Source organism: Camellia sinensis, chromosome 1 (assembly GCF_055761805.1).
Source record: "Camellia sinensis isolate YWXY chromosome 1, ASM5576180v1, whole genome shotgun sequence".
Taxonomy (NCBI): Eukaryota; Viridiplantae; Streptophyta; class Magnoliopsida; order Ericales; family Theaceae; genus Camellia; species Camellia sinensis.
Genome location: NC_138961.1, coordinates 86,559,195 through 86,572,991, shown reverse-complemented (window position 1 = coordinate 86,572,991; position 13,797 = coordinate 86,559,195). Strand labels below are relative to the sequence as shown.

At 38.9% G+C, this 13,797-nt stretch overlaps 1 protein-coding gene and 1 long non-coding RNA gene across 2 annotated transcripts; both read right to left on the bottom strand.

Annotated features, from left to right (window-relative positions):
* Positions 1-7,164: 7,164 nt before the first annotated feature.
* On the bottom strand, positions 7,165-13,080 carry LOC145789830 (uncharacterized). Its single transcript, XR_014328233.1, has 3 exons — positions 12,906-13,080; positions 8,190-8,228; positions 7,165-7,466 (listed from the first exon to the last, which is right to left on the bottom strand). It is a non-coding gene; the product is annotated as an uncharacterized LOC145789830 (long non-coding RNA).
* An 11-nt stretch (positions 13,081-13,091) lies between these two features.
* Positions 13,092-13,797, bottom strand: LOC145805940 (uncharacterized). The gene is made up of 2 exons (XM_082901448.1): positions 13,280-13,797; positions 13,092-13,191 (listed from the first exon to the last, which is right to left on the bottom strand). Exons 1-2 carry the CDS (start codon positions 13,795-13,797, stop codon positions 13,092-13,094), a joined length of 618 nt encoding a protein of 205 aa, XP_082757574.1.

Here is a 13,797-nt window from a genome sequence, read left to right as displayed (position 1 = left end):
ACCCATTTACAAGCGATAATGAATTCAAAGTCAAACCCGAAAAGAGCGATAATGACTCCAAATCCAAACCCGGTAATGAGCTATAATGAATCTTTCTTTTATGATATCCAATGGTCTAAATAGAAAATTAGTCTCTTAGAAGTAATGCACCGACAATAAAGGGACATATAGAACAAGAGATTACGCTTAACATAAGAAAGACCTAATGCCCTGATAATGAACCTCTGAAGAGGTTAAACCATTTATCATGTGAAACCCTTTTCTTATGCCATGAGCGAAAATCCTTTGGTTGATACAACCCTCAATCAAAAGAAAGAAACAAAGAAATGAGGGAGGTTGCAGAGTGAATGAAAAAGTGGATGATTACAATGACATGAATATACACATGAAAGCTATAAAAAATGAAGAAAAAAAATTTATCAACTCAAATGGATTGAAAGCTATGGCCTATACACCAAACCCATGAGGACTTACAACAACCCAAGTATGATATTCAAAGCATATTTTAAATAAACACATTAAACAACCCCTAAAATCAAGAAAACAGTGGCTAAAATCAAAAGAACAAAGCAGAAAAGGAAAAGCACCAAGCTATGGAACAATGCCTAACGAATAGTGGCTAACCCCTCCTCTTTTTGTGACTTTAAATCACTTATTTCAGGCCTCAAAACACTCTAAAAATAGCAATTAAATACAAGGAAAAGGCAGAGAAAATATGGTTAAAAAGTTCGAAATTCACCTCTTGAAAGAGAGAATGAGCTTCTTAGTTCACAAACCACAAACTAGGCACTCTCAAAGAGCTGAAATTGTGTTCAAGAATCTCAGCAAAAGCTTCAAGTTCAAGCTTAGAAGGTGTATATATTGTGTATGTATATTGCAAGAGGGTAGAGAATATGGTTGTTCAAGCTTTGGGCTCTTGAGGAATTTTTCTAACCCCAAACCATGAGGGGGGTCTTATATTTATAGAAAAATAGGTTCTCACATCAGAAATATCTGTATCAAAGACAGCTGGTGCATAGCATGTGCATGGAAGCAGGTGGCAGCTGTTAAAATATTTGATACGCTAAACATGGTCGGCTAGCCATGAGGGTATATGGTCGGCCCTCTAAAAATGGCATGCCAACCATTTGTTCAGACAGCTCTTCTCTGAGTGGTCAGGCTATAAAAACTAAGGTTTTGGTTCAAAGGGAGTACATGGTTTAAGTTTTAAAGTTTGAAATCGAATCATTTTGCTGAAGTTTTGAACGATTGCACAGCGTAACATTTCATCATTGAGTGTTCAGAGTGAGGCACTCAAGTCTTAAGGGCAGTAAAATGGAGTGTCTACAAGCGAGCAAGCTTATGGAAGTTACTGAGGTTGATTGAGATTACCTGGAGACAAAAGTCAAGACATATTTTGTTTAAAGATGGTGACAAAAACACAAAATATATTCACATGGTTGCAAGTTCAACAAGTAGGAAAAATGCATTGGGATTCTTAGTTAATGGAGCTAGCATTAATAACCAGAGCAAATCAAGGTTGCGGTAGCTAACCATTTCCAAAACTTCTTTTTAGAAGGATGGAAATTAAGACCAAAAATTCACGGCCCTTTCAGCCACAAACTTACATCCCTTGAAGCTTCTTCCTTGGAATTCCCCTACACAAAAACTGAAATCTGGGAGGCAGCTAAAGATTGTGAAGGGAATAAGGCTCCTAGCCTAGATGGGTTCAACATGTCATTTGTTAAGAAGAGCTGGAAAATCATTAAAAATGATATTTTGCTATTTGCAAATGAATTCCACCATAATCGTAGAATTGTCAAAGGTATTAAACTCCTCATTTTTAACTTTGATCCCAAAAATCTCAAATCCCTCATCTCTCTCAAATTATCGACCTATATACTTGATTGGTTGCGCCTACAAAATTTTGGTCAAACCTTTGTCTTGTAGATTAAAATCTGTGATACCTAACTTAATTGATGAAACCCAGTCAACATTTGTTAAAAGTAGACATATTTTAGATGTCATCCTTATCACAAATGAAGTGGTTGACTTCAAGAAAAAGAAATCTATTGGTGGATTTCTATTGAAATTGGATTCTGAAAAAGCTTTTGACAGTGTCAACTGGGAGTTTCTTATTCATATGCTTCAGGAATTTGGATTTCATGGATTTTTGAGTGCATTTCATTCTCTAATGTCTCAGTCCTAGTGAATGGAACCCCTATATAAGAATTTTCCCCAAAAAAAGGGTTAAGGCAAGGAGATCCCCTATCTCCATCTTGTTTAATTTTGTAGTAGAAGGCCTTAAAATCCAGGTTCAAAGAGCTAAGGAGCTCAACTTGGAGTTAATATTGGCAATCAAGGTCTCAATATTTTGCTCCTCCAATTTGCTAATGACACTATAATCTTTTGCAACCCAGGTTGGAATGAGATCATATGTATTAAAAGATTTCTTCGGTGCTTTCAATTTGCCTCAGGCCTGAAAATTAACTTTAACAAATCAGTCACATATGGGGAATGGCATCGACAATGCTTTTACAAATCAGGTGGCAACATTCTTTAATTGAAAGGTAAGCACTCTACCCATCAACTACCTCGGAATGCTTTTTGGAGCCAAGCCCAAGAAGGTTAAGCTATAGGATCCTATCTTAGACAAAATCAAGAAAAGACTATCATCTTAGAAGAGAAGATACCTCTCATTTGAAGGTAGAATCACTCTAATAAAGTCAGTTCTCTCATCATTGCCTTTGTATTACATGTCTATGTTCAAGATGCTAATCAAAGTGGCAAATTCAATTGACAAATTCTAGCGTTGTTTTCTTTGGGGCGATAGCAAGGAGATGAAAAATATTCACCTTCTTAATTGGGATGCTTAAGCAGTTAACAAGAAATATGGAGGTCTTGGATTTAGGAAAACCATCGAGTGCAATGAGTCTTTCCTTTACAAGTGGTGGGGGAGATTCTCCAGTAAAACTGACATATTATTGAGGCGAGTAATCTGTGCCAAGAATGATGTAGATCAATCTATTTGGATACCAAATGTATTCCTGGCCAGGAATTCTTCAACTGCATGGAGGAATATTTCTTCAATGGATAGGTCAAACTCTAAAGTCCTAAACATATTTCTCAGCAATCTTCATTACAAGTTGCGGGATGGTTATAGGATGAAATTTTGAAAGGATGCTCGGCTTACAAGTACACCATTATCCCATCTCTTCCTTCATCTGTTCTACTTGGCAATTGATAAGGACTCGTGTGTTAGACATAACATGCATCAAGACCTTCAATGCAACCCCCCCATCATGGAGCATTTTGTATAGAAGAGAGTTACAGGCTTCGAAGAAAGACCTATATCTGGAATTGATCAGAAGATTGGAAATGGCACCACCAATTAGGAACAACTCAAAGAATGACCTAGTACGGCCTCCCTCATTTACTGGAGTTCATATAGTAAAATCTTTATACTGTCTATTGAAAGACTCTTTGAACCTTGCCCCTTTCCCCATCATGATTCTATGGAAATCACTTGCTCCACCAAGAATCAAAGCTTTCGGTTGGCTTGTGTGGTGCAATCGAATTGCCACCTCAAATCTCTTATTTAGTAGGCAAGTTATCCCTGCTCCCAACCTTTGTGCTTTTTGTGATTCTGAAGTTGAGACCATAAATCAACTTTTGTTACACTGCAAATTTTCATGGTTAATATAGGTTGACATCTTAAACTGGTAGGGCTGACTTGGACATCTCCTAGCTCAGTTTTAGATCTGCTTCTATGGTGGTGTAGACAAAATATTGAAGCATCTAGCAAAGCACATTTGGGAAGCTCTGCCCTAACTATCCCTTGGTCCATCTTGCTAGCCAAAAATGACAAGGTGCTCAACAATAATGAATCCAATAGAGAGGGGCTAGTGGAGATTATTAAAGTCAAAATTGCATCATGGGTTAAGCTCTCAGTCAACCTGCCAGATTATTCAATCAATGACTTTATCTATTCCTTAGCTAGAATGAAATCTATCAAGGCTAGAAAGAGCTAGCATCCTTGGCTATTACCACTTTATTGTGATCACGCAGTTGGGATTAGGATCCATTTTTGTATTTTTTTTCCCTCAGTTCGTTGGTTTCTCTTTAGCTTTTCGGCCTTAGCTAGCTATTCTTGGGTGCTATTCTTGGTTCCAACCTTGTTGGGATTAGGAACTTTAACTATGATCCTTTCTACTCTTGTCCTCCTTTTTAATTGATGTTTAGGCATGCACTTTGCATGTTTGTTCTCATCAATAATATTTATTTCCTTTTGCCAATCAAAATATATATATACACAATATCAAGCATTCTTATTGTTATACTAGGAGTTTACACTTGGAATCTACTAAGTTAAGTATCAGAGTATCGTCTGGCTGAACACTCAAGCTAGCAAGGACTCACTGTCATTGGTTGCAGGTTTAGAAAGTGAGAAAGAGTTTGAGGCATTGATTTCACTCGCCATCCCTTCAACTAGTGTGATAGATTTTTTCACACTAACTTTTTTACTTTCCTAAAAGTCTTTGTTCAAAACGAAATTGTGAGTCTATTTAAACATGTAACAATAGATCAAAAATTACAACTTTTCACTTAGAGCACCACCAAAACTTAATCATTTCCATGATGATTATGTTTGATTGTCATCTGAGAGAACTAAATGATATAATGAAGCATATAACACAATATCAACTTTATTATTGGTGCATAATTTTTTTTTTCCTGATTTGTAAAGAATAGCAATTTTCTTAAGAGAACGAAGCTAAAGTAAAAATTTGCATGAATTTTATTTATTTATTTATTTATTTTGGGTTCATCAGAATATAACTTGCATCAATCAAAGAGTACAATTAAACTAATCGAGTTAGCAATTATAGGTAGGCTGGAAGTTAACTTACACATCAAATGAGTTACAGCTTGTACCTATGAAGTGAAATTCCACATCACTTAAGTATGATAGTAATGTACAACATATACATATCAAGGCTCTCTCACCTCATTAAGAGTTGAGTTCTACCCATGATTGTGTAACAGTATCATCTAAGTTTTCCATTTTGTATATGTTGTTGGTATTTTTCCATAAAAATATAAGAAAAATATATAAAATGAATTAAATAGAAATGAAAAAACAATTATTATTATTATTTTTATTATTAAAGAATCAAATATACAATAAGCTATAGAACTATAAAAAAAAATAAAAAAAAAAAAAAAAAAAACACAAGAATGAACTAGATTACACCATCGAACATATTACAAGATGTATTCAAATGGACATAGAAAATAATATACTAGAAATTATTTAAATTTAAAACTTTGAAGAACAAAAGATAAACGATGCAAATCGAAGCCTACGTGATACCACAGCTTCCTTAATACAGATTCACCGCCTCCCTGTGGGTGCTGGAGGTATGCCGGCATCTATCTCACAAGATACGATGGTCAAAACCAGTTAATGCAGAAGCACCTTCTGAATAGCTTCGGTGAACTTGACAATGATTGCACTCTCTCTAACAAGAACCAAAGAAGAGGCTAACAAAAAAAGATATGAAAATTTTTCTTTGGTGGGAAAATGTCTCCAACTTTTTATCTCAAAGCACCGTCTCCATTTTCCATAAAAAAAAACCTCTCCAAAAATTATCTCCTCAAGTTAGAGGGAAAAGACCTCTATTTGTACAAGTAGGGGAGAGTCTTAGCCATGAAGGCTAGCATCAATGGGATCGTCAAATGTCATCAACTCTAGCCACTAGGGCTAGAGTTAAAAAGGTTGAAAACTCCAAAACCATTATATAAATCATAATATGTATATAATGCATAAGTTTTGAGAATTAAACTAGATGGGTTGCAAAATGGATACGGGGTGTTGGGGCACAACCCGATCCAAGCCCAATCTCAAACACATGCACAAACTAAGCCCAGCTTCGCTCAGCCCAAAGCTCCAGACTAGGTCCAAGTCCAAGTCTAAAACCAAACCCAACACATGTACAAGTACAAGTGTAGGCTCAGTCCAAACCAAGACTAAGTCCAAATCTAAACCCAACTTTATTGATGCCCACTTTATCAGACAATTCTCATTCACAACTCAATGGTTTCGGCTCATTATTTTTCTATTGCAATCTTCTCACTTAAGATAATACAAAACCACTCAGAGCCATCTCAACTAGTGGTTGGCTCCCATTTTAATTTCGAATTAAAGTTGCTGAAAAACCATTACTTGCCAACAATCCCCCACATCAATAAAATTGGCTAAATAAAGAAAAACTGATAACGCTTAACAACAAAGATTCAGAGAGAGCACACTTAGAATAACTCTGCATCAAAAAAGGTAGCTGTTGGGCTTGAACCTTTCGTAGTGAAAGCTTGTCGAATTTATTGGTTGACCAGTGAACGTGATGCCTTAAACTATTCTGCCGTTTGTGTAAACCGAGATAATAAAGCTCACATAGGAGTTACTTCAACCATTGTTCTTGTTCTCACTCGGGTCTCCGATTTGGTTCGGGAACACTAGCCTGGTTCAGAAAGTGTTTTTAAAGAATTCGGCCTCGTCAATTCTTAAAGAAGCAGCCCCATTTCGCACTCACATAGGGGACCAACATAAGGTATCTCATTATACCAAGGTTGACTATTCACAGTACTTAGGTCATTAAAAGCATCAGCTTAACCTTCCACCCCACAGGGTATAAAGTAATGAGCACGAGGATTTACCTCCACAGTGACTCATTCGTTACACGCAATTAGGTTGTCCCTTTGAACCTAGATCTTGGGATCTCTGGTCAACTAGGTTGGGTTTTCCGTTCCGATAACATTCGCTAAAGGCCTTAACCCTATTCCTTTTGATGACTTTCTTACTAACTCTCGATTTACTCCTTTGGTTAACAGATCCGTAATATCATCCTTAGACTATATGTAGTCTATAATGACAACATACGAGAGTAGTCGTCGTATGGAACTATATGTTCATGAAAAATGTCTAGACCTTCCATCTGTGCCCTACCAATACTTGATTGGTTGTCACAAAGTATACAAAATTTGTCAGGCCCCTAACTTGCCCCTAAAAGTTCGGGCATGACCCATTCAAACACAGACATATAACCTGGTATATATAGCATATGGGGCCTTGACGGAAGCACAAAATATTAGAAGAATACCAAAACAACAAACTCCATTGAGCTATTTCTAACATGCCAGGATCTCATACATTACATGCACCATAAAAGGTTGATAGAGTCCAAAAATATTCCTTAGCAGTATATATATATACAAACACATATACAGACCCAGCCCTATAGTCGGGCATGTAACAAAAAAAAAACTGTTGAAGTCATTTACATTTAACCTTGGAAGGATAGCCAAGAAGTAAGCTAATTATCTTAATAAACTTCACAAGATAAGTGGCCTCGAAAGTGCCTGGCTACGCGAAGGTTGACAAAAGAAACCGGGCGTCATGGGTTAGGATTGACCACCTGGTTGGTTGCCTACAGAAACAGGCATAACAAATAGTGAGCCGGGCTCAGTGAATAGTAATACATGAATGAAACAATGCTCAACTTGAAACATGACATATATCAATACATATGGAAAAGCAGAGATCACAAAGTTAGCCTGATTCTGTATTCATTTCATAATGGCCTTAGGCCCAATCTTGAACATAACAGCTTGACATATCACATTCTTAAATCATAATGGCTTGAAGCCCTTGAACATGGTGGCATAATGCCCTTGAACATGGTGGCATGATGCCCTTAAACATAGTGGCACAAAGCCCTTAAACATGATGGCACAAGGCCCATAAACATGGTGGCACAAAGCCCTTAAACATGATGGCACAAGGCCCTTAAACATGGTGGCACAAGGCCCTTAAATAATTTGGCACTAAGCCTGTGAATATACTTATACGAACTCAAGAGGTGTCTCACACGGATTCTAGAGGTGGCTCACGTCGTAGCACTTAGTTCCGTGTAGCACTTTGTTTCGTATCATAATAACTTATATTGAATGGCCGTAGGCCCAGAGTCTTATAGCATGAAGGTATTTTATCTTTCCCATTTTTTTCTTACATATTTGGAGCATACTTGAACATTAACATACATATTTGAAACATTAACATACATACTTGAAACATTAACATAGTTGCGTAAATGAAATGCTAATGAAAAGCATTAGCCATATGTAAAGCAGATAATAATGTTACTACTCACAGTGTTGCGATGATGTGCTTGTTCCTCCCGGAGTGTGCCCTGCACACATTCAACCTTTACAATTTAGTTTCCTTTTCATATCAAATCACTTTCTATTTCGTTTAACTTTGAAGGAATTTATACGTATTAAAAGGCATCAAAGACATATTCCGACAACATTCGAGGGTTCTACATGCAAAACGGAGCGATCCATGTTTTTCAGCATGGGCCGCACGTGCGGCTGTGAGCCCCGCACGTGCGGCAAGCTCTCCCGCACGTGCGGCAAAATGCCTTGCACGTGCCTTTTAGACAGTGGCCGAGCCCCTGTTTTTCACCATTTCCCGCACATGCAGCCATGACTCCCACACGTGCGGCAGCACCTCCCGCTGACCCCCGCACATGCAGCGATTCTGCTCAAAATTGTCCGAAATTCTTAGAAAATCCCAATCTTTTGGTACATCCTCACAAGGCTCATTTTAACATTTTTAGTTGACAATACATAGCCTAAAATTCATGTTACAAAGGCTTCAAATACATACATTAAACTAGATAAACACTAATTCTTGAACCCTTAACTATAATCAAATTTCCTTTTTCATCAACATCACATATACCATCACATACATATATAAGGTAAGTTCTTCATGATCTTTCATGAGAAGGTAAGAAATCAAAGCTAGTTCTCCACATACATACATAAGCAACTTAGTTCAAACTCATCCAATGGATAAAACATGATCCAATTACACCTTGAGTTCAATTATCATGGTTGTATCACCCTCAAATTCAAGAGAGGAATTATAAAAGTTAGACAAACTTACCTTGAGTTGAGATCTCCCAAAGTCTCTCTAGGTTATTCAATCTCTAGCCTTTATTAAAACTCCCTTCTCATTTCTCTCCATTCTTACTCTCTCTATCCTTTTCCATGAAATGTGTTGAACTAGGTCCAAGGCTCCAAGAACACACACACACACATATATATAAGAGCTAATAAGACAAAAGTCAATCGTTTAAACATCCGAAATTGAAATTTCCCAAAAATGCTTAATATTACCTAAAAATTATGCTGATTACATATCTAAAATCAATTTCAGATAATTAAGCCTTGAAGGCCTCCAATTTCGATTCAAACCTTCTAATGTAACAGATACTTTTCTTGTTGAACAGACAGACATTCTTAAACATATGCTTTAAACATGGAGTTAACTTTCTTATCCCTAATTTCTCATGGAATTACACAGTAAGCATCCAAAATCACAAAATAGGATCCGAAAATATAACAAGGAACATGTACGAGGGTCGGGTTATTACACTCTCCCCCCCTTAAATAAGTTTGGTCCCCAAACTTGTTTTACCTTAGGGTAGAAAGAAATGCGGATACTGATGTTGCATTTCCCCCTCTTTTTCCCAAGTTGCGTCGGTTCCGTAATGTTCCTGCCATTCCACTTTTACCATTGGAATTTCTCGGCTGCGTAATTGTTTCACTTGCCGATCCAAAATGCGGATTGGTTTTTCCTCATAAGTTAACTTATCATCTAGTTCAATCTGGTGATAATCAATAGCATGAGACGGATCCGCAAGGTACCCTCAAAGCATAGCGACATGAAACACATTATGTACTAGGCTCATATGTGGCGGAAGGGCAACCCGGTAAGCTACCAGACCCACCCTTTCCAAAACTTGAAAGGGACCAACGTAGCGGGGCGTTAGCTTACCCCTTTTCCCGAATCTTGGATGGCCTTTCATCGGAGTAACTTTTATAAAGACGTGACTGCCCACTTCAAATTCCAAATCTCTCTGTCGGTTATCCGCATAACTTTTTTGTCTACTTTGAGCCGTCTTTAATCTTTCCCGAATAACTTTAACTTTCTCAGTGGTTAACTGAACAATTTCAGGCCCTAGCAAGGATTTATCTCCAACTTCAGCCCAACATACGGGAGAACGACACGGTCTTCCATACAAAGCTTCATAGGGTGCCATTGCAATACTTGAGTGGTAACTATTGTTGTATGCGAACTCTACCAGCGGTAAATGGGTTTCCCAACTTTTTTGAAACTCTAGCACACACATCCGGAGCATATCTTCCAGAGTTTGTATTGTTCTCTCAGATTGACCGTCAGTTTGAGGATGAAAAGCTGTGCAGAACTTTAATTCTGTACCCATGGCTTCTTGTAAACTTTGCCAGAATCTGGAAACGAACTTCGGATCCCTATCCGATATAATCGAGACCGGTACACCATGCAGTCTTACAATTTCATTCACATAAATGACCGCCAGTTTATCTGCATTGTACTGAGTCTTCACTGGCAGAAAGTGGGCAGACTTAGTCAATCGGTCGACAATGACCCATATAGAATTCATACCCCGAGGTGTCCGTGGTAATCCCACAACGAAATCCATGGTTAAATGTTCCCACTTCCATTCCGGGATTGGAAGGGGTTGTAATAATCCTGCTGGTCTTTGATGCTCCGCTTTCACTTGCTGACACTGCAAACACTTAGAGACGAAGTCTGCAATCTCCTTTTTCATGCTTGGCCACCAGAAATTTTGTTTTAAATCCCGGTACATTTTAGTACTTCCCGGATGCATGGAAAATCTTGAGGCGTGTGCTTCTTCCATCAATTTCCGTTTAAGTTCCAACACATTGGGGACACATACTCGGTTTTGAAATTTGAGTACCGAATCCACTAAACTGAACCCTGGTTGTGGTTTTGTCTCAAACTCATCACATACCTTCTTTAGAATGTCATCTTCCATTTGATGTGACTTGATCTCTTCAAGTAAAGTCGGTTGAGCCATTACTGCTGCTAGTACTGTTTCTTGTCCAGGTGTCTTAAATTCCACCCTCATTTTATCCAATTCATCTACCAATTCCCTTTGCTCCGTAAACAGGTTGGCCAAATCTCCCATATTTTTCCGACTAAGAGCATCCGCAACCGTGTTGGCCTTACCGGGATGATAATGGATCTGTAAATCATAGTCTTTAATTAACTCTAACCACCGATGCTGCCGCATGTTCAATTCCTTCTGGGTAAAAAGGTACTTAAGGCTTTTGTGGCCGGTGTAAACTTCACAGGTAGTACCATACAAATAGTGCCGCCATATCTTTACGGCAAAAACCACCGCCGCGAGCTCAAGATCATGCGTGGGATAACTCTTCTCATGGGGTTTAAGCTGTCGTGAAGCATAGGCAATAACCCTTCCACCTTGCATGAGCACACACCCTAATCCTTTATGAGACGCATCACTGTAAATTACAAACCCTTCGATGCCAGATGGTAAAGCCAAAACTGGAGCTGTGGTTAATTTCATCTTGAATTCCTGGAAAGCAGATTCCCGCTCTTTTGACCATTCAAATGCAACTCCCTTTCGAGTCAATTGTGTAAGTGGCCCAGCAATTTTAGAAAAATCTTGAACGAATCTCCTGTAATAGCCAGCTAATCCCATAAAGCTACGCACTTCGGTCACATTGGTAGGAGTCGGCCATTTCACAATCGCCTCAATTTTGTGTGGATCAACAGAAACTCCTTCCTTTGTGATAATATGCCCCAGAAATGCCACCTCGAATAGCCAAAATTCACATTCCTTAAGCTTTGCATACAATTTCCTTTCCCGGAGGGTTTGAAGAATTAAGCGAAGATGGGTCTCATGAGCTTCCACATTCTTTGAATAAATGAGGATATCATCAATAAAGACCACCACAAATTCATCCAGATAGGACCTAAAAACGCGGTTCATCAAATCCATAAAGGCTGCTAGGGCATTAGTAACTCCAAAGGGCATAACCAAAAATTCGTAATGACCGTACCGAGTTCGAAAAGCTGTCTTCTCAACATCATCAGCCTTGACTTTGAATTGATGGTATCCAGACCGTAGATCAATCTTAGAAAAGACCTGTGCCCCTTGAAGCTGATCAAATAGGTCATCGATTCTTGGCAACGGATACTTATTCTTGATTGTGACTTTGTTAAGTTCTCTGTAATCGATACAAAGCCGGAGTGTTCCATCCTTCTTCTTTACAAACAAAACTGGCGCACCCCACGGAGATACACTCGGGCGGATAAATCCTTTGTCCAATAAATCTTGCAACTGCATTTTCAATTCTTTCATCTCAACTGGCGACATTCTATACGGAGTCTTAGAAATGGGTTGAGTTCCTGGTGCTACTTCAATTGTAAACTCAATTTCACGATCTATTAACTGTCCTGGTAGTTCTTCTGGAAAAACATCCGGAAATTCACAGACAACTGGGATCATGTCGGTATTCCCATTCACCACTTGCCCCTCTAGAACACTGCATAAAATACCCCTGACACCCTTTCTGAATTAATTTACAAGCCCTTGCTGCGGAAATTAAATAAGGTGGTGAAGTCACTCCATGTCCCTGAAAGGTAGACCCTGATTGTCCCGGAGGGTGGAAACTGATTTGTTTAGTCAAACAATCTATAGTTGCACCATATTCACCTAACCAATCCATTCCCAGAATAATATCAAAATAGGCCACATCAAGAGGCAACAGATTGGCATATACCCGGATATCCCCAAGTTGGAGTTCACAAGCAGCATAGATAGAAGTACAAATCATAGGGCCTCCCAAAGGTGAAGACACACACAACATATAAGACAGTTTTTCTTCAGTTTTATCTAAATTAGGAGCAAATAGTTTCGACACAAAAGAGTGGGTGGAGCCAGAATCAAATAATACATGAGCGAAATGACCGTGAACGATAAATGTACCTGACACCACCGTTGCCGCATTTTGCACATCTCCCGGAACCAATGCGAACACCCTGCCTTGTCTCGCAGTGTCTTTATTATTAGTAGGTTTAACAATTGTCTTGGTGTTGGAAGTTGGTGCAGACCCCGCTGAACTTGTAGTGGTTCTATTATTGCTTTGTTGATTTCTTTGAGGGCAATCCTTAATCAAATGACCCGTCTTGCCACACTGAAAACAGGCTCCAGACTTCTGATAGCACGTTCCACGGTGCTTCTTTCCACATTCCGAACAAGTCGGTATTGAATCCTGACTAGGGGTAGAAGTATTTGAACTCCCTAAAGTCTGCTTTTTGTTTGGTGGAGTAGGTGATCCCTTCGACCATTGAGTATTTTGCCTCTTCCCTTTCCATTCCAAAATTCGACTCTGAGTAGCGAGATTCCCTTCCGCTATAACGGCTCTTTCCAACACATCAACGTAAGTAGGTAACTTCAACATGTTGACCTTATCCAGGATAGCGCTCTGTAATCCCCCTTCAAATTTGCGCGCCTTCTTATAATCCGTATCCACCATATGGGGTGCAAACCGAGCTAATTCTGTAAATTGGGCTTCGTATTCAGCGACGGTTTTGTTCCCTTGCCTGAGAGTTTCGAATTCCGTTACCTTCTTATCTCGCATGCTTTGAGGGAAGTACTTGTCATAAAACAATTCCAAGAATCTGTCCCATGTCAACCCTTGGTGTACAGTTCTCGTAAGCATCCACCATCTGCGTGCCTCATCCTCAAGAGTAAAGGCAGCTAATTGCACCTTTTGAGCTTCTGTGCAGGGAAAGACTTCAAATAACTTCTCTATTCCCAACACCCACGCTTCAGCTCTCATTGGTTCTATTCCTCCTTTGAAGGAAGGCGGTTTCAT